Here is a 20,117-nt window from a genome sequence, read left to right on the forward strand (position 1 = left end):
TTGTATTCATTTATTCATTAATTCACCCAGTCATTATAAAAAAAATACCACTGGATATTACTACACTATATGTGTGACGTCATTATGACAGATCTATATTGTTGAAACAAGCATTTATTCTGGTTTTGGGAAACAGTGACTTGTTAACTTCTCCAAAGATGCATCATACTATTGCAGTGTTAAGAGAAACGCCCCTCGATGTAGCCTGAGACCTTCAGACATTTTAGGATTTTAAAACCACCCACGTTAAAACAATGCTCCACAGTGAAACAATGTAACGTGAAGAACAAAGGGGAAGATTAAAAGAAGCATCACAAAAAGGAATTTCAAAGCAAAGAGAAAAATAAGTATCACAAAAGAATTTCCCATTAGTATACAGTATAATGTTCTTTAACACTGTCTCCTACAAAAAGAAAACCTAGCTCACAGATATGATCAATGATGCTGAGCTGAAGTTACTGTGCAGTCACAAATGATAATTGGTTTTTAGGGGAGAAAGCGGCAGTGATGGCCCTCATGCTGTGAGCTAACACTAGCTCTCGCTAATGAAGCTAACTAGGGTGTGTTTCAATAGAGTAATTCAAAAGAAGAGTCCCTTGAGATCTTGGATGGCGTACACGCATAAATGTGTAGGGGGGTCTTGTTTGTAAAATCCCCTTACAGAGAATAGATGCCCATATGTTGTGTGTTCGGTGTCCACTCGGCCCTGTTGTGTTTGTAATTCACTAAAACACATATGGTCCAGGTCAATATTAGCTCCCACCTCCTCTGTACAAACCACTGAGTTTCCATATGGTGTGTGGAAATGGATACTCCATGGTTTCCCTTCACCACCTACAGCTCACTTGGACACTACACTGAGAGAGATAGAGAGGATTGTCCTTCGTTTTCTCAATTTTTTCAAGTACCACGAATGTTCAGCCAATTTGTAAATTGCTCCCTTCACAAAATGACATCACAGATCAGGAGTCTAGTGAAGTTTAGGTCAGACAGTCTCAATTGGTTTGGAGATGCCACAATGGGCACATTATATTCAGATGTATTCCTTATGAATAAATAAATATAATGATATTTATGGATACTTGAATACACCTCTTCTATTATGAATGAACATGTTTTTATTTTATTTATTTATTTTGTGGTATAAAGTAAAAAATGTTGAGGTGCTAGTATGGAAGCTTGTTTCCGCCACTGAATAAAAAATGAAAAAGGTAATTGCGAGTTTATATCTGCAATTCTGACTTATTTTCTCAGAATTCTGAGATATAAACTTTTGTTATATAAAGCAATTGTGAGTTATAAAGTCCAATTCTGAGGGGGAAAAAGAGACGGACCTTTTTCTCAGAATTGTATGAAATAAGATTTTTCGTAATTGCGAGAAAAAGTCAGTTGTCAAAGAGTCAAAGATTTGTGATATAAAAAGTCGCAATTACCTTTTTTAATTTTTTTTATTCTATGGTAGAAACAAGCTTCCATATGCTAGTGTGATATCAAACTGAGGAAAAAATCATCATAAAGAGAATGAAATTCTATAAAAGAAAATGTCTCTGGTTACGCATGTAACCATAGTTCCCTATCAGTAAGTCATTATTCAATGTTATGTCAGACAGAGTCTGACGAATTGGAATCTCGCCTGAAAGCCCAATCACCTTTGAGTGTAAACTAAACGAGCCAATGCACATTGGCGTGCGAGATTTGCATCTCGTGCTCCGCCCCACATCGCGGGTATAACACTATAAGAGAGCTAATTTCCCTGAAAGAGCAAACACGGATGTGACACTGTCTTTTTAAAGATGTCATTCCACCCGTGTGTTTCTGGATGCGGTGGTTACCCGGTGCCGGCTTCACAGTCAGGATCGTTGCCTCACGTGTCTGAGCGTCAAGCACGCTGAGGTAGCTTTTGTGGATGAGTCATGTACCCACTGCAGGAAGATGACCATCACGGTGTAGCGGTCGAGACTCGAGTACCTCAGATGAGGTGGTGTCCTCTCGCCTATACCCCGATCTAACTCCTCTTCTGAAAGGAAGAGGGCTACTTCGGTGAATAGCCAGGGTGACCTGAGGTTCACAGGGGTGTCACAATATACCGGTGTTGACGATAATCGTGATATTCAAAGCATGAAATATCAACATCGTGTTAATTTAGAGTGTGACAATATACCGGTATTGGCGATAACCACAATGTTTAAAATGAATAGGACTCTTATGATAACATGACACGTAAATACTCCAGCGCCAGTACCTGGTTGACCTCTCAGGTGGCAGTATTGCACCGCGGACACCTATCGAATAAGAAGACGACGCAGCGCTCGCCCGCGCCCGCACTGCTAGAGTGAAACACTCTGTCCACACCCGAAAAAAGTAAGCTCGCCAGTATGGAGTTCTTCGGCTTCAAAGAAAACAGCACCTTAAAAGGGGGTCGCACACCGGACGAGAAGTGGAGCACCAGGTCTTTAAAATTCGAACACATTACTCTCTATGAGTGTACACACACCGGCAACGGCTCAGGACCTTGTTCAAAATCCTGCCGCGACACAGTGCCAGTGTCATTTACATTGTTTTATATTAAATTTACATTATATTTGTCTCAAATCATCGTAAATGACTTCACCCTGTGCTGCAATATAGCCTACATTTTAATTTTACATTAATTTACAGAAATCAGCTGCTCGAATGAAAATTGCTGATGTTATCGGATTTTCAGGTGATATTCTCAATTCATTCAGTTAACGGATGCTCTGAGGTAAAGTGTTCAGATCACAGACTCAGCAACTATTGTATTTAATTGTACAGTACAATCATAACATAGTACAGACATTATCTTAATTTCATAATGCCTTTAAACATATTGCTGGCCATAAACTGAGAAAGTGCGCGTCCGGTGTGCGATACCTCGAGTTGTCCTACACGCGACGCACCGTTGCAGAATGTGTAGCCATCAACTTTTTTACCCAACTCCGTGTCCATCACCCTGCGGATTACGCCATTTTACTGAGAGTAAATTGCTATTATTTTACTAGTCATGGAATGGGAAACGTGACATTAACCTGATAACAGGGGGTTTCTGTATTCATATATTTAATAAAGGGTGATTATTAAGAACCCCGTTTTCTTTTGGCCACAATAACCGTGGTGTGAAAAATCTAACATCGTGACAGCCCTACGTGGAGGCTAACCCACCAAGTCAGTCTCCGTGGGCTCCCCATTCCTCATTCAGGGCTCCGCCGGACAATCAGATATCGATCCCTGCAATGGAGGGTGAGCTAGAGTCCTCCGGGGATGAAGACTCGGCTGCGTTGCCCCCTTCAGGGAGAGTAGCGTTGCCCGATCCTGACCCAGAGCTGACGGCTCTGCTTTCCCAGGCCGCAGAGAGAGTCGGGCTTGAGTGGAGGCCTCCACTGTGTCCTTAGCCCTTGAGGTTGAACGATTGATATCTCAGGTTCAGGTCCGGAAGTGCATGAGGAGGTTACTAGATCATAGACGGCACCTTTTTCTGCCCGAAATGTGTCCAGTACCTCCTCCCCCATTACTAACCTTGATAGCGGGTTGGCCAAGGTGTATGTGGGGATCCTCCTGGTGGAGCACTTGGTTGTGATGCAATTGTGTCCAAAGAGCACTGCTGCCTGGAGGGGTTACCCGCGTCTCCCATCCAAGGCCTTTAAGTTCTCGTCCGTTCTCACAGCCAAGGCCTGCAGAGCCTCTTAACAGGCTGCCTCCGCCCTGCACGCCATGGCTCACCTGCAAGTGTACCAAGCCAAAGCACTTAAAGAGCAGCACAAAGGTAGTTCTGAAACAGGGCTGATGCAGGAGCTGCACACAGTGACGGACCTTGCCTTGCATGCAGCGAAAGTCACTGCGTGCTCCCTCGGACAGACGATGTCCACCTTGGTGGTCCAGGAACGCCATCTTTGGCTGAACCTGGCGGATATGAGGGAGTCTGACAAGTACTGGTTCCGCGACTGTGAGTATAAAAGGGCACCTGTGAAATACGTCATCCTCTTCTTGTCTGAAGGAGACGTGTGCAGGAATACCAGAAACATGGCAAAGGGACACAGCGTCTCATTCCCTATTTTCAGAGAACCATGTCTACATGCGTAACCTGAGACGTTCCCTTTTGAAAGGGAATTCGCACTGCGTCCCCTAGGGGTCGCTGTGGTGAATGGAATACCCATGCTGCCATGCAGAAGGGATGAGTGCCCTATTGGCTGAACTAAGTCAAAAGACTCAAAGGAGTCCTCATCTTTAAAATCGAGAGGAGACCTAACAACGCCCCACACTCAGGACATCTCGCAAGGAGGCACACAGAGAGCCTACCACTCGGAATCGCTATCCCAGTGGAGCTCAAGGGAGCGGAGGCATCTAAATATAACTATCTTTAGTGAGAGGAGGCCTGACAATGCTCGCAGTAGTCAAGGAGGCTCACAGAGAGCCTAACAACTTAGCAAACCTCAGCCAATCTCTAGGAGTGGAGGCCTCAGCACGACGACTCTAAATTGAGAGGAGACCTAACAACGCCCCACACTCAGGATATCTTGCCAGGAGGCTCACAGAGTCAAGTCAAGTCAAGTCACCTTTATTTATATAGCACTTTTACAATGCAGATTGTATCAAAGCAGCTTCACAGTGATAACATGAAAATAATACAACAAATTTTGTTTCTAGAAGAAAATTGCATCATCGTCCACCTTAAGTAAGGCAGATCAATAATATTGTTGAATATAAAATGTCCCTAACTAAGCAAGTCAAAAGCCAAGGCAACAGTGGCAAGGAACCAAAACTCCATCAAGGTGACAGAATGGAGAAAAACACCTTGGGAGAAACCAGGCTCAGTCGGGGGCCAGTTCTCCTCTGGCCAACGAACAAACAGTGTATAATTATGATTCATTACAGGCAGAATTACAGGTCAGAAGTCAGATTGGATCAGAACATTCAGAATATTTATCCAGTTCCATCGGGTTGGAAGTCGGAGTCATCACGCCGGTATGGAGACGAGTTTGTTGAGGATCAGTGCCAATGGCTGTCGTGTCGATGAGGCCTTCACAGGGCTGATGAGGCTGGCACTTCAGGGAAGCGTTGTGGATGGGTCCAGGCGCAGGTCCACCATCTGATCTGGATACGGAACAGAACAAACAGAAAGACTAACATTAGCGTAGATGCCATTCTTCTTATGATGTATCGAGTACATCCGGTGTTATAGGAAGTGTCCCCGGTTCCGGCTGACCTAATCTATGCAGCCTAATAATCATTTAACTGATTTGAATAATAGAAATGTATAATGTTCTAAATGAATGGCAGGTAAAAGAGATGCATTTTTAGTCTAGATTTAAACTGACAAAGTGTGTCTGCTTCCCGGACAATGTTAGGAAGACTTTTCCAAAGTTTAGGTGCTAAATAGGAGAAGGATATTTTGGCAACTTTTGATATTCTAGATATTATCAACTGGCCAGAATTTTGAGATCGCAGTAGATGTGAAGGACTATAATGTGATAAGAGCTCGCTCAAGTACTGGGAGCTAAACCATTTAGTGCTTTGTAAGTAGTTAGCAATATTTAAATATATATATATATATACAATGTTTAATAGGGAGCCAATGCAGTGTTGACAGAACGGGGCTAATATGGTCATACAGTACTTTCTGGTTCTGGTAAGAACTCAAGCTGCTCTGTTTTGGACCAGTTTTAGTTTGTTTATTATGCGTGCAGAGCAACCACCCAGTAGAGCATTACAATAATCTAGCCTTGAGGTCATGAACGCATTTTTCATTGAAAGCATATGTCGTCATTTAGAAATTGTGCAGTGACAAAGGAAGCTCGCAGAGAGCCTCGGGAGAGATGAGAGACAGAGAGAGAGAGGCCTTGCAACTTGACTCTAAAAAATCATGGAGCTCAGGGGTGGTACTCCCAACCTAGATGCACCAGAGGATGCTCTGGAAGGAGATCCTACAGCTCAGCTCTACTGCTCAAATCTGACTCAGAGAATGAAGGCCTCAATATACTGACTCTCCAAAACGAGAGCAGGCCGAACTACATTCTATACCCAGGGCAGCTTCAAAGAGCCTCAAAGAAAGCCTACAACTTGGAAATTTTTTTTTTATAAAAGCAGTAGCCAAGGAGGCTCAAAAGGAGCCTAACAACTTGACAACACTGCCTACTTCTCATAACGAGAAGCCTAACAACACTCCAAACCTAAGCAATAGCTAAGAGGGCTCAGAGAGCCCCAAAACAGCTTCCAGAGAAGGCTTGATGGAGCTCAAAGGAGTGGAGGCTAAACCTCTCCATCTCGTAATGGAGAACCTCGTATTACGCACTGGCTTCCTACACTAGGGTCTCGCTCTGCTCCGGCCAGAGTTTCCCAAAGGCAGTGGCCAAGGAGGCTCAAAAGCCTGACAACTCAGCACCACTGCGTGGTGGAGCTCTGCGGACAGAGGCCTCAACATGACAACTCTCTAAGACGAGAGGAGGCCTAGCAACGTCCTTAGACAAAACGCCAGTACTACGCTCTGAACAGCTTACCAAGGAGGCTTCGCAAATCCTAACTCGGACCTGCTATTCAGGCAGAGTTCTAGGGAGCAGAGGCCTGAAAGAGTGACTTTCTATAAAGAGAGGAGGCCTAACAATGCTCCGCTACTGTAAAGTCAGTAGTCAATGAGGCAATCTAGCCTCTGCAGACAGCATGACGACATCCCTCAGGAGAGAGTCAAGCCCAGGTAGAACAATTCGCAATCGCATCACGAAAAGTGCACATTTAACCCCCTTGAGAGTCAAGCGCACTAGTTCACATGTCAGATTCTATCACTTTGAAAGAACAGACACGATTGCAGTGCTATGAGTGCCTTAAACTCCCTCGAGAGCCAAACACACTCGTGCGAACACTAACTACTATCTCTCAGGAGAGAGAAGAAAGGAAAAAAGCTCCTTGCCTGTCTCTTGTAGTCAGTCTCGTGAATGCATCATACCTAGCGCATCCAGCTCCTTCGAAGACAATCCAGCATTCCACAGCAATCCCTCAAGAATAGGGATGGCCCAAACAGAGCTTTTCATTGAGAAATCCTCTCTATAGCGAGAGGAGACCCACGTAATGCTCGCATCCAGCTCCCTCAGGAGCTAAACACGCATGCTCCTCACTCATGTACAAGCAAACAGTCTCCTGAAGACAAGAGGATGACGTACTTCACAAGTTCCCTTTTATACTCACGTTCGCACCAGTGGTGACGTCATAGGCTGCCGCCTGCCAATGTCAAGCTAATTGTCGTGTTTAGACTCATGCTTCAGACACCAGTCATGCTGGAGGCATCCTTTCGAACGGAAACCTTATTGACGTGTTTGGAATAATATTTTATACCTGTATTATTTCCTAGGGGGGAAATATTGTTAAAATATTATATATACTGTGTTTATTAAAAGAGAAGTATGTGAATCATGCCGAAATAAGCCAAAAATAAAAAGGTTTGTCAAAGTTAATAAGTCTTGTAAATTTCCAGATAACTTGGCAAGGCCTGACAAGGCAAGTTTAGTTCTGATTGTAAAATGTCATTTGGTAAAATAAGTATATTAATTAATAATTCATATATGAAGAAAAAAAAAACTTTTAATGGTTGGTTGGTTCGTTAATTGATTAAAAATAATGTTTAAGATATTCACATATATTGATGATGAAATCAAATAAATATGACTTTTTATTTGATAGTTGATAGTTACACCACATGAGAATTAGGGTCCCACTTTATATTGTGTACTGTGTGATACATTTACATTTTACATTTATTCATTTTGCTGACACAAAATGAACATTGTGTACATACAGGCTTTTACACTGTACTTATATTTAAAAAAATACCTGCATGTAATTACAGCTGTAATTAATTTCTGTAATTACATCTACAATTAACTGTTAAGACCACCTTAACCCAGCGTTAAACCTACTCATACCACTAAACCTGTCCTAACCTTACCTGTATCACACCTCAATAGCAGCACAGGTGTTTTGCAATACAACATCAACACAAGTACATTGTACCTAATAATTATTATTATTATTCATGTAAGTACATAGTAGTTGAAGACATTATAAAGTATGACCAAAATTTGTATGAAAGTTTCTCAAAATCATGTCAAACAGCTTTGAATAAGGAGTAAATGTCTAAGAATTTGGCACATGCATTTTAAACTAGATATTTAAAGGATTTTTTCTTCATTTCTTCATCTTGGACATTCTAATTCATTTGTTTCTTTTTCTCAAACTCTCTTATTTGTCATTGATCCATCTGCCTTTTCCCAAGTGACAGATGGATTTAAGTTTGACTGGCTGGAGTTTGACGTGACATCAACAACAAAAGATATGGAAAGTGTTTTCCCATTTATTGATCTATTGTATCCTTTTTAAGAGTTGCGTTATTTTTCCTAGCTGTCTGCAAGAACAGACCTGCCATTGACACGCACTGATTTAGAAGTGTGAAGTTAGACAGATTTGATGGCCTGGAGATAAAGACCCCTGGCAAAAAAAAAAAAAAAAGAATATATATATATGATATATATATATCACAGGTTTTGTGAACATCAACGCAGCAGAGAAGCTTTTCCCAGACTTTTTTTCCCTGTCATGGATATTAAAGACATAATGACAGCAGTCCAGAGACAGACATGTGTCAAAAACAGACAAAACCTCCGGCAGACACTCTCATGAACAGACTTGATTCTTTCACCAAAACGCTAAGGCATTTTACTCTTCAAGCGTGGTATATAATGTTTTTCACAGAAACAGCTTATGTAAAGGGACAGTTTTCAGTTCAAAATTTAATTCTGTCATCAACTTTGTAAACATGTATTATACATTGAATGTACTATACACACACAGCCTGTTTATTGAGTGGCAGACAGTGTCACTGGTCACCTATCAGAATGATGAGATCTCTAGTGCCAGACCTTCATCTGGGAACCTCCAAACCAGTGAGCCATGCCTGGCCAAGCTGCCCGCTCATACCCCTCACCAGGTGACCAGATTGTTTACTGTTCACACAGTCACATCTATTGTTTACAGTGTCTTGATGCATTCGACTGACTCTTCATCTAAGTTTAGCCACTATATTTTGCAATCTATTTTCTGTGAATATGCGAGACTTCAGATTCATTAGTTGCTGTAGGGAAAGAACTAGAATAACAAAGGGCAGATGTTTGACAAATCAAGCAGCATCAAGAGCTGTTTTGTACAGTACAGCTAAAGTGATGATGATGATGATGATGATGATAATAATGGTTTATTACGCTGAATATCATGAATATATATATATATATATATATATATATATATATATATATATATATATATATTTTTTTTTTTTTATAATTACATTTAATTCGGCTAAATTAAATGGTAAAATGTACGTGGTACAAAATCGCACCACAACTGTGTAATAGTTGTAATTTGTGAATAATAATAATAATAAATATAATACAATTTATTTCACTGTTTAGAATATCAATTTTATAAATCCATTAAATGAAATTAATTGTAATTGAATTATTATTATTATTATTATTATTATTATTATTATTATTATTATTATTATTATTATTATTTTAAATATCGATGCATTTTCATATGTTTAGATTGAAAGTATGGGTCTAGGACAAGGGTAAAAAAAAAATAAAACCTATATAAAATGCATTAGAAAAATAAATGATTAAGGCATGGTACAAAATTCCCAAGACCCTATAGTTTAAATATGTTAGTCTTCCTAAAATTCAACCCCTGGAAAATTACAAAGTGCACAAATGAAACACCCACCATTACCATCTGATTCCTTTCTGCACAATAATATGACCAGAGTATTTATTTTTGTATCAGCGGTTTGAAGTCATTTGAAGTGTTGAAACCAGCATCTCTCTGCTACACTAATGATTTCTATAGCACTCCGGGTGAATAATGCTTTATCTTATCATAGCGAGATCTGTGCGAGTGGTTAGGGAACTGTAGATAGTTTAACGTAGTTACAAACTGACTGCTTGCAGTGCCTTAAGCAATATAGTTGAACACAGTTATAGGATTACTGCTTTGCGCCTGGAAACATAAGCCTCTCTTAGCGGCGCACAGCTTAAGACCCCCGCGTAACTCTATTAAAGCACATAGAATTTCTCCAGACACAACCATAATCATATAACTCGGTTAAACAGCTCGCCGTTGCTTCAGACATATTCCTGACTGGATTGTTGAAAATCAGAGTTAATGTCCCGCTCTTTATTGAAACTGCAGTTTTATTAGTTTATTGTTATCAATTCATGCCCGTTGCTGATATTTAGGCACTGCGGGAGCGGCACTGTGTGGATATGACATTATAGATTATGTGTCTTTTTTGGTCAACTTTCCAATCGTCAGTGTTTGAGCTGACAGATTACTTGAACAAGTGTTGATGTTGAAGATCGTCCAGCATCTGTAATAGTGAACATGGTGTAAAACATGCACACGGCTTTAGGAGCTAATATATAATTTAATAACATTTATACTGGGGGTTAGAGAGTTCATAGATCTGATAGTGATGTAGGTTTAGCTTGTTGGGCAGAGAAGCCCTGAGGCCATGTCTGCGAGGTCATTAAAAGTCAGCTGACCTTCCTGTAAAACCACAATCCAGCACAGTCTGGTTAGTCTAAAACCTTAAAATCGCATTGGGTGAACTTTACAAATACTGCCAAGAAATGTCCAAGTTATATTTCTCATCATTTATTGTAAATAACATTTTAATTAATTGTTCTTTTATATGCTTGATTCTAATTGGTCAATTGCTGCTAGGTCAAGTAATAAACTGTATAATTTTTTATTCATTTTCTTTAGTACATAGCTATGCTAGTTTTATGTCTCGCATACAGGGTTTTTTAAGTTCACTTAAAATAAAACTATAAAAATGACAAAACACAACTAATGGAAAATATTAATAAAAAGTATAATAGTACTGGCAGGATAACGCTTTGATTCTGTTTACTTTCATTGTGTTTTAGGATACGTTTACACAATAACATTGTACAAAAAACAGAAAAGTTGTTCCTTTGCAAGTTTTTCACGTACAGAAGACAACGTTGTCAAACCGACCCCTATTCACACGAATCCGCGAAAACGACTAAAAGCGTTGTATTCTGCTGCCAGGCCAGTAGTTGGCGATGTCAATTTGTAAAGAAACACTACACGGCTATAGACTGAATTCACGTTTTTGAGATGATAATGGTATCGTATTCAAAAACTTGTATTAAAACCTGTTTTCAAAAGTTTGCGTTTTCAGGTTCCCAAAACGCCGTTGTTGTTTAAATTAACAGCCAAAATGCATAAAAGGTTTTATGTTTTTAGTTGAAAATGGTGTGTAAATGGTCCCTTAGTTTGGTTTTCCCTGATTCTTGTTTATTTAACGTTACTCATCATGCTCTAGTTTGTTTCCATTGTTTCTAATTAGTACTTCACCTGTTCTCAGTTCTGTTAATCTCATGTATTTAAGTCACCAGTTCTCTGCTTTGTGTTAATGTGACGTAGCAACTGTTGTATGTTGGTTAGAGTTTGATCTTCCTTGTTCCTGTATTCTCCCGAGTAATTCTGAATTTAAATGAAAGACTTCTTTTGTGAATCTCCTTCATCGTGTTTACTGACCAGCAGTACGTGACAAGTATCTCAATAAATACTAAAATAACACCTCTTTTGTCCCCAGTAATTCAAATAATTTACTCTCAAATCAGTATTTCATGTCCATTCATTTATTTATTTCCTAAGGAACCATGTAATAAGCGTATGGTCAGCTGTATAATGTACAATTAGTTGGTAATTATTGCTTAATTATCATTTATATATGCACAAAAATGAAGCATGTTTTAAGATTTATTTTATTTTATTATTTTATTATTATTGCATTGTTTGTTTATTGTTATATTTTTGTATTGCATTTAATCCCCTGCCTCAATTTTCATCAATATATTTTAGAACAAAAAATCTCATTCTCACTACCACAATATTATTTAAATTGTGGAGTACAGACAATTAAAATAATTTTTAATTCTGTTGTACAGAATTTCATTTATGATGCTATTTAATTTTTTTAAAATAAATTTTAGATTGTTTATATATTTTGCTTGCATTACAGTAATGAGAATGTATATTTAATTACAAATAAAATACATAAATAAATAAATAATCTTAATGGTCCTAATAGGCTTTATTTTATGAATGAATGAATGAATGAATGCATTTATATAGCGCTTTTCATGTGTACTACTGTACACCCAAAGCGCTTTACAATCATGTCGGGGTCTCTCCTCAACCACCACCAGTGGTTATTTACAATAATTTATGTCCAAATAATTTTGTTATTTTTACTTTGGAGTGAAATATGACCCTATATTGTGGGAGTACCGGGACTAACCGTTTGATTTCAAAGACGTGCAAAATATGCAACTTTAACTGCTGTTAACAAAGCTTAGACGACTAAAAAGAGCCTGTCAAAGAAACTTGTCATTCACACACATTCATTTGTCTGGCAAAGCACTGATCTCTAAAGCTGACTCTTTAGCAATAGAATATGTTATTTATGAAAAGCGCTTTCATTTTAAAAAGGCATAACAGGCTGTTGACACTCTACATAAAAATAGGAGGTGTTGACCTTTACCGCTATCGCCCCATTTCTGCCCTATTCTCGCTTTCCCTCTCTTTATGTTGCCTTGCCTCCTTTCAAATGCACAATCCTCACCTCTTCTTTTCACTGTTATCTATAATTACCCAACCCATTTCTCTCCGAATCCCTGGAGGCCCCAAGCTGCTCTAAAGGCCACTCAGTGTGTCCAGGCAAGAAGGGATTCAGATCAGCGCTCAGTCTCTCAGTATTCAGCCTCTAATTAACCACAGCGGTATTCCAGCAGGCCCCAGACCAGCCCGAGTCCATATGGCTGCTACAAGGCCAGAGTGATTATCACTATGTGCTACAGAGAAAGAGAGGGGATGAGCTGATTGAAACGAGAGTGGTTGTCCGTATTATTTTTAACGACTCTCCGATGGCAGAGATGACGGTGCATTTGTTATTTTTAAGCAGCAGTGCCCTAACCTTGACCTCCCACTCACAAACTCACACCTCTGTTTATGTGTTATAAAAAGTCATTAATGAGAGTGTTTGTGTGCCATGAGTTAGAGCGAAGGAAAACATAATCATATTTTATTTATAGCTTCACAATATAGTCAGTATTGACAGTGACATTGACTTTTTTTTTTGCACATCTTGGTGTTTCCATCTAGCATTTTTTATGTGATATCCCAAAATGCGCATAGGTGTATGGAAACAGCTATCGATGCAAACTTCATAAAATGTGAGACAAGTTCAGCTATAAGCAAATTCAGCTATAAGCAGTTTTACAGAAGACAATAGTGTCATTATTCAGCTTGAATTCAGTTAAATGTTGATTCAGTTCAGTTCAATAACAGTGTCGATGTTGTTGTCAATTATGAAACAAAGTCAAATAAGCTGTAAAGCAGCTCTGTGTGTCATCATTGTTCAAGTTTTTGTTCTCGTCCGATAGTGTCAGTGCAGTGAAATCAATAATTTCACTTTTTAATTTTTAAACCTCAACTAAGCAAACCAGAGGCGACAGCGGCAAGAAACCCAAACTCCATCAGACCTTGAGAGAAACCAGGCCTAGTTGAAGGACCAGTTCTCATCTAGTCAACATGGTGTGATATAAAGTTTGATCACAATCACTGTTGTTCAGCATTTTTTCTTTCTTTCTTTCTTTCTTTCTTTCTTTTTCTTTCTTTCTTTCTTTCTTTCTTTCTTTCTTTCTTTCTTTCTTTCTTTCTTTCTTTCTTTCTTTCATTTTGTGGCCTTAATCCAGTCATTTCAATAGGGATCTACACAATCTGGGGATGTCATATAAGGTTGACAGATTTTGAAACAAATTGGTGGTCATGTTGACCAACAGAAAGCTACTCTTACCGAATTATTTTCAGGACGTTTTGTTCCATTAACGTTATGCATTCTTGTAAGTTAATTGGGAGTGGAGCTTTTCAGCATAACTAACTAGAAAAAAGAATAAAAGTAGTTCATATCCCAGACAGCAACAGAGTGTCGCTGATGTTGTTGTCTGGGGTGTCTTCTGAAGCCATGTGATAGCTTAATGTGAGGACCAGGCTGAAATTTAATTTAGCACTCTCTGAAAACCATGCCCATCACCATACTTATTTTTGTGTGTGAACTGTCCCTTTAAAAGAACCGTTATGTCTTTAATGTCTGTTTGTGTTTGTGTATGTTTGTATGTTTATGGAAGTGCAGCACAGTGTAACAGGTATCATGCTGACATGGTGTGAAAAGAGTTATTAATAACACCAAGTTTATTTTGAAAGTGTTGCTTTATGATCGGAAACAGCTTTTTCTCTCTGCAGATGCCAAAGTCAATATAAGGGACTACCATGGGAAGATGGCAGCTCATTACTGGAATGGCAGCAAGGATCTTTTTACAGAACACAGATCTCATTCTGGTATGTAAAAGTCTAGTTACTATTCAATGTATCACATTTGCAGATTTGTATTTATAACAATGACTAACAAAATCATTTAGCGTATTGTGTCAACATTGTTGTGCTCTGTTGGTTGTTTGAGGTGATTGACAGCTGTTTTCCTCCACTCAGTGGGCAGCTTGTCGAGGGGGAGGCGGGTCCAGTGCTACTCACAGCTGTCTGCCCTCCTGTCTCGCTCTCATAGTAACAGGAACATCAATGCAGAGGCGTCCGGCCATCAACTAGAGCCCACTCCCTTAAACCGGTCATCCTCATCCTGATTCCAAGATCAGACCGCATTAACCTCTGCTCAGTTTTTGTGTGGAAAACTCTTTTCTACATGCTTTTATGACCTCTTACAGTATTGAATAAAATAAGACAATGCCACTGTTTAAAGGAAAAAACATTTGCTGTCATCATTTATGTTATTATGCTCTTATGTTATTCAACTTATATGCTTTTATATATATATAACTTATATATATATAGCACTCCCTTCCCTCTCAGAAATGACGTACCTGAGCTCTTAGGGCAGGTACTCGGGTTCGAATTTTGCAGTCTCTCGACTAATTATAAAGGAACTCTCTTAACACCTTTTACCACAATAAACTATTTCCTCTGTCTAGCTATAGCTGACTTTTTATGTGAATGTGAATTAACACAATAGAAATATTCATTTTAATCTTCAACCAAACCAATTAGTAAAACTTGATGAAATCACTTCAAGTAAACAATTACAGTGTTTTGTTTTTTTTTTTAAATATGAATTTAAATGAAAAATAGAAAAGATGAAACTAGAAGGATGATAAATAAACAGTAAACTACAATTAACTGTCTATTTTAGAATAATGTCACCGAGGGGCAGTTAGGATATTTTAGTAATACACAATATCTATGATTAATGTACTTTTTAAAATTGTATGACAACCCACAGATGAATATGAATACAGCAGTTGAGTTCAGATTTTTTCAACAAATAATAAATCAAAGGCCTCTCAATATGGTTTTAACACTTCTTTAAATGCACCATAAAATCTACTTGCATGTATATGCACTGCCTTTTACAGAAAAGGAATAACAATAAATCGAACCTAGGAAAATTCTACAGCAGTTTTAAATTGACCGATAAACACATTAACTCACGTGGGCCCACACACTTTTTTTTTTTTCTCCCAACTTCCAAGAACCAATCATACATCAGATTGCAAAGTTATCAGGCGGGCTTAATAAATTAGACACCAATGAATAAAGGACAAACACTAACTTGTTTGTAAAACCCACATTTTGCACATGTAAATTACAACCAAACTCTACCACCGAACAATGCTCTTAAAGGGGTAGATACCCATATACACATAATAAAGAAATATGAACCCAGTACCCAAGAATGGCACCGCAGACATCACACATTATGCTATGCAGAGTTGTAGAGTTGCGGCTGCTGTTTCGTTTGCGGTGCTCGGTGACGTCTGTCTACAACTCTGCATAGCATAATGTGTGATGTCTGCGGTGCCATAAGGTCAGCTGCAGGGTCGTCAGCTGGAGTCCGCCGTTTACTGATGTTTCTCCCCCTATACCAGTACATCTCCTGGCGGGGGGAGCAGTGGCATATAGGGGAGTGTTGGCCCCCAACCGTTGTGTTTCCTCCAGAGCCACAGCCAGCAGCTTGCTTTCTCGGCCTCATCTCCCAGCTCCTTTGCAGCTTTCTGCAGGTTTGACCCCACCACTCCTGCGCCATGGAGCAGTTGGACTGCTGTTCTGTCCACAAAGCCCTGGTACCCGACCTTCACTGGGTAGACCCTGGCTCTCCAGCCTGCCTCTTGGCACTCTGCTGCCAGCTCGGAGTTCTTGAGCTGCTGTCATGCCCTCTTCCCAGTCCTCCACCTTGGACCATAATAATGTCTGGCTGGAGGGCAGTTGTTGTAACCTCGCAGGAATTTGGAGCATGCTACCAGACTTGACAAACCCTGCCAGGAAAGGCTTTGCTGCTGCTGGTATGCGATGTGCTGCTACCCTACAGCTCTCCAGGACCTCCGCCAGCTTGGCTAGGACTTGATCATGGCGCCACCTGAAGCGTCCCTGGGTCAGCGCCACTTTGCACCCTGATAAATTATGCTGGAGGCTTACAGACCACACAGGCTGACAGCCTACCACATCTCCAAACCAATTGGTGAGGTTCCGGGAGCATGGGAGGGTGTCATAGGTTGCCCTTAACAGGAAGCTGAGTCTGGATTTTGGCATTCTCCAGATGATGTGCCTATTCACAGTCACGTCCAGTGGCGTGGCCAGGCTCCTTGACTGCCCTGGGATATTGCCTTTACTTGAAAGCGCTCCTGCTCCAACCTGGTAACTTCATCCACCACCATGGTCTTCTGCTGCCTCTTGGTGGCTTTAGACCAGAGCTGCTGAGGTGCTCCCCAGCCTAGGCCAGCTCAACTGGTCTGGACTAACCCCATCATCTCTCGATGTTGCAGACTGGAGATAGCATGCTCTACTTCAGCTTGCACCTTCCATTTACGGCCTGTGCGGATGGGGACTTTCACACTCCTTATAAGTGGGTCGGCTGAGTCCTTTAACTCCAGTACAAGACGTGCCTTCTCTTGCTTGTACCCTAGGCTGATGGATTTGATGGGGAGCTCCAGCATCTTCCGGTCAAAGAGACCTGCGTCCAAAAAGCAGCAGGGCAAGCCCAACCACTTTCGAATATAGATATTGGTGAGGCTGTACATCCTGCTAACCTCCAATATGGGAATTTCACAGACCTTTAGAGGCCACAGCGCGCGTTGGTATAGCGTGTGCTGGTAGCACCACACTTTGTGCTTCCCAGGCAGGTGGCTTTGCTCAATTCTTGCCATGCGCTCTGCAAGTTTTGCCTGGTTAGCTTCCCCATCTACCTGTCGGATAAGTCTGCGGTGTACTGCCTCCCCAGGATTCTCAATGGTTTCTCATCCAGCCGTGGAATGGACTCCCCTCCAGCGACAAAGATGGTCCTGGCATGCGGCAAGCCTTTCTTTATCGAAAGACTTCTTGATTTTTCAGCCTTGCTCTTCATTCTTGCCCATTTGAGCAGCTCGTCAAAGTGCTTGAGGAGGCTGGTCATGCATGGAGCTGTCTGAAGGATGCTTGTTATGTCATCCATGTAGCTCCTCAATGGTGGAAGCCTCTCGCCTGATGGTAGTTTGATGCCCCTGACTACCTGCCTGGCTCCTCTGAGGATTACCTCGAAGGCTAAAACAAATAGGATGTGGGAGATGGCACACCCCATGGCAATCCCACATTCCAGCTGTTGCCATCCTGTTGTGTAGCCCTCCAGAGTGAAGCACATGTGCAGGTTGCTGAAAAAAATGTTTCGGGAACAAAATGCCTACCCTGCCTTGAATAAACTGGGCTGAATCATTAAAACACTAAAAGCATTGATTAATTCATTTCAGCTTGACCTTTTCAGGATGCAAAAACCTGACATACAAGGTTCAATAGAAATAACAAAACATATTTTAAAAAGCTTGTCAGTACATTCGGCAGTACATATTTTTTAGTAAATTTTTTAGTAATTATTCTATCCAGTTCTATCTTGTGCTTGTTCTATCCAGACTGGACTATTGTAATGCTCTCCTGGCTGGTCTTTCAGCTTGCTCTGTCAAACCTCTGCAACTGATCCAGAATGCTGCAGCTAGAGTAGTCTTTAACAAGTCGAAGAGAGTACACGTCACTCCTCTCCTCACAAAATTGCACTGGTTGCCAGTTGCCGCTCGCATTAAATTTTGCCTACAGAAATTCCTACAGAATAACCACTGGCTCTGCTCCGTTTTACCTAAACTCATTCCTTCAGACATATGTGCCATCCAGAAACTTGTGCTCTGCAAGTGAACGTCGTCTTGTGGTGCCATCTCAAAGAGGCACAAAATCTCGGACCTTTACCATGACTGTTCCCTGCTGGTGGAATGATCTGCCTAACTCAACCAGTGCTGCTGAGTCCGTAGCCATTTTCAAGAAACGGCTGAAGACGCATATTTTTTGGCAGCACTTGATCCAGTAATACTAACACTTTCTCTTCTATTCTATTTATTTAAAAAAAAAAAAAAAACATAATTTATGTACTGCGTTAGATTAAACTGAGAAGGTCATAGCACTTGCATATTGTTGTCCTACTGTTAGTTTAACTGCTTCTATTGTTCGCATTTGTAAGTTGCTTTGGATAAAAGCGTCTGCTAAATGAATAAATGTAAATGTAATGCCTTATTCTGCATGAGTTTATTCTACTTCCCTAATCCTACCCAATACCTAAACTTATCAACTATCTTACTAACTATTAATAAGCAGTAATTAGGAGTTTACTGAGGCAAAAGTCGTAGTTAAAAGTTAGTCAATTGTGAGAATTGGACCCTAATCTAAAGTGTGACCATAAATATATTTAAGTATTTGGAGATCGACTCGATTACGCCATTCGCAGTGCTTCATGGGAGTGGGCGGAGCTTAAGAGCTCTTTTGGCCCAATCTGCTTGCTGCGACTCTGATTGGTGGAATTTTCTGAACAGCATCTGGGTAATGTAGTCACCACAAATTCCACTTTTAAACATGACTTTTTTTTTTTTTTAAAGAAGCTGGAATAATATCTGAAGCAAATGCTATAAATTAACAACCTTGTAGCTCACAGTAAGGCTGTCATTAAAGATTTATTAATTATCATTACAAATAAATTTCCCTATGGAGAAAATGAATGGTCTATTGTCAATAGCGATGTATGAAGCACAAATCAGCTTTCTGTTGGCCAACACCACAAATTCACATGACCAACTGAACCTGATGCAAAATCTGCTTCTAAACTTTAATATCAAACAAATTCATTATTTTAAAATTCATTGGCTATGTTTGCTTATACTAACACTAATGGAATTGTTACGAAACTGCTCAGAGACACTAAGGTTGAGGATCAAAAAGCAATACATATTAAAAGGGTAATCCACAATCATAATCCACATCCATGCAAAGGTCATACACAAATAAACAATACAAACAATTATTGAGATAAGAGCAGATGTAAACTGGGAAATCCAGAATAAAAATTAACAATACATGGGAAAACCAGGATACATGGTTCAGAGATGCAGTACCAACAGACATGCAAAATCTAGCAATGAATGACTGATAAACTGGCTGTATATAGGGTGAGCTAATGAGACTGAGACACAGCTGAAAACAAATGAAGATGAGTCCAGGCAAAGGATGATGGGAAATTAAGTCTTTGATGGAATGGCAAAAATCCGTGATGTGCCCCCTGGTGGCTCTCAAGGACACTCCACCTGGTGATCTTGACAAAGCCCCCTCCTAAGAACGCTCCTATCATAGTTAGAGAAGTCCAGGAGAAAGGCGGAATGGAGGTAGACCAGGGGGCGAGATGGAGTACCAGGTCCATGTAGAGGAAGACTGGAGACTGAGGCAGAGCAGGTGGCGACCAGGGCAGTGCAGGCAGAGCAGGTGGCCAGGTGGCCAAAGAGAGGTTAGCACTGGCTACAGGGGCCATGTCAAAACAGGCAGGTAGATCGAGGGTGTCCTCCATGGACATAACCGGACCAGCAAGGTGTTTCAGGATGTCCAGAAGTTTGTATACA

At 40.4% G+C, this 20,117-nt stretch overlaps 1 protein-coding gene across 4 annotated transcripts in view; it reads left to right on the plus strand.

Moving 5' to 3' along the window:
* The window catches only part of LOC307151419 (uncharacterized protein), a 100,008-nt gene extending 84,873 nt beyond the window's left edge, over positions 1-15,135 (plus strand). For 3 of the 4 annotated variants that reach the window (XM_079859422.1, XM_079859423.1, XM_079859424.1), the window contains 2 exons: positions 14,395-14,490; positions 14,641-14,906. In XM_079859422.1, coding sequence (XP_079715548.1) covers positions 14,395-14,490; positions 14,641-14,789 — 245 coding nt within the window. In that variant the 3' untranslated portion in view covers positions 14,790-14,906. Of the gene's footprint in view, positions 1-14,394; positions 14,491-14,640 lie in introns of all 4 variants that reach the window. The other variant, XM_079859421.1, reaches the window with a different exon arrangement.
* Positions 15,136-20,117: the final 4,982 nt, after the last annotated feature.

This window comes from Squalius cephalus (genome assembly GCF_949319135.1).
Source record: "Squalius cephalus genome assembly, chromosome: 23".
NCBI lineage: Eukaryota > Metazoa > Chordata > Actinopteri > Cypriniformes > Leuciscidae > Squalius > Squalius cephalus.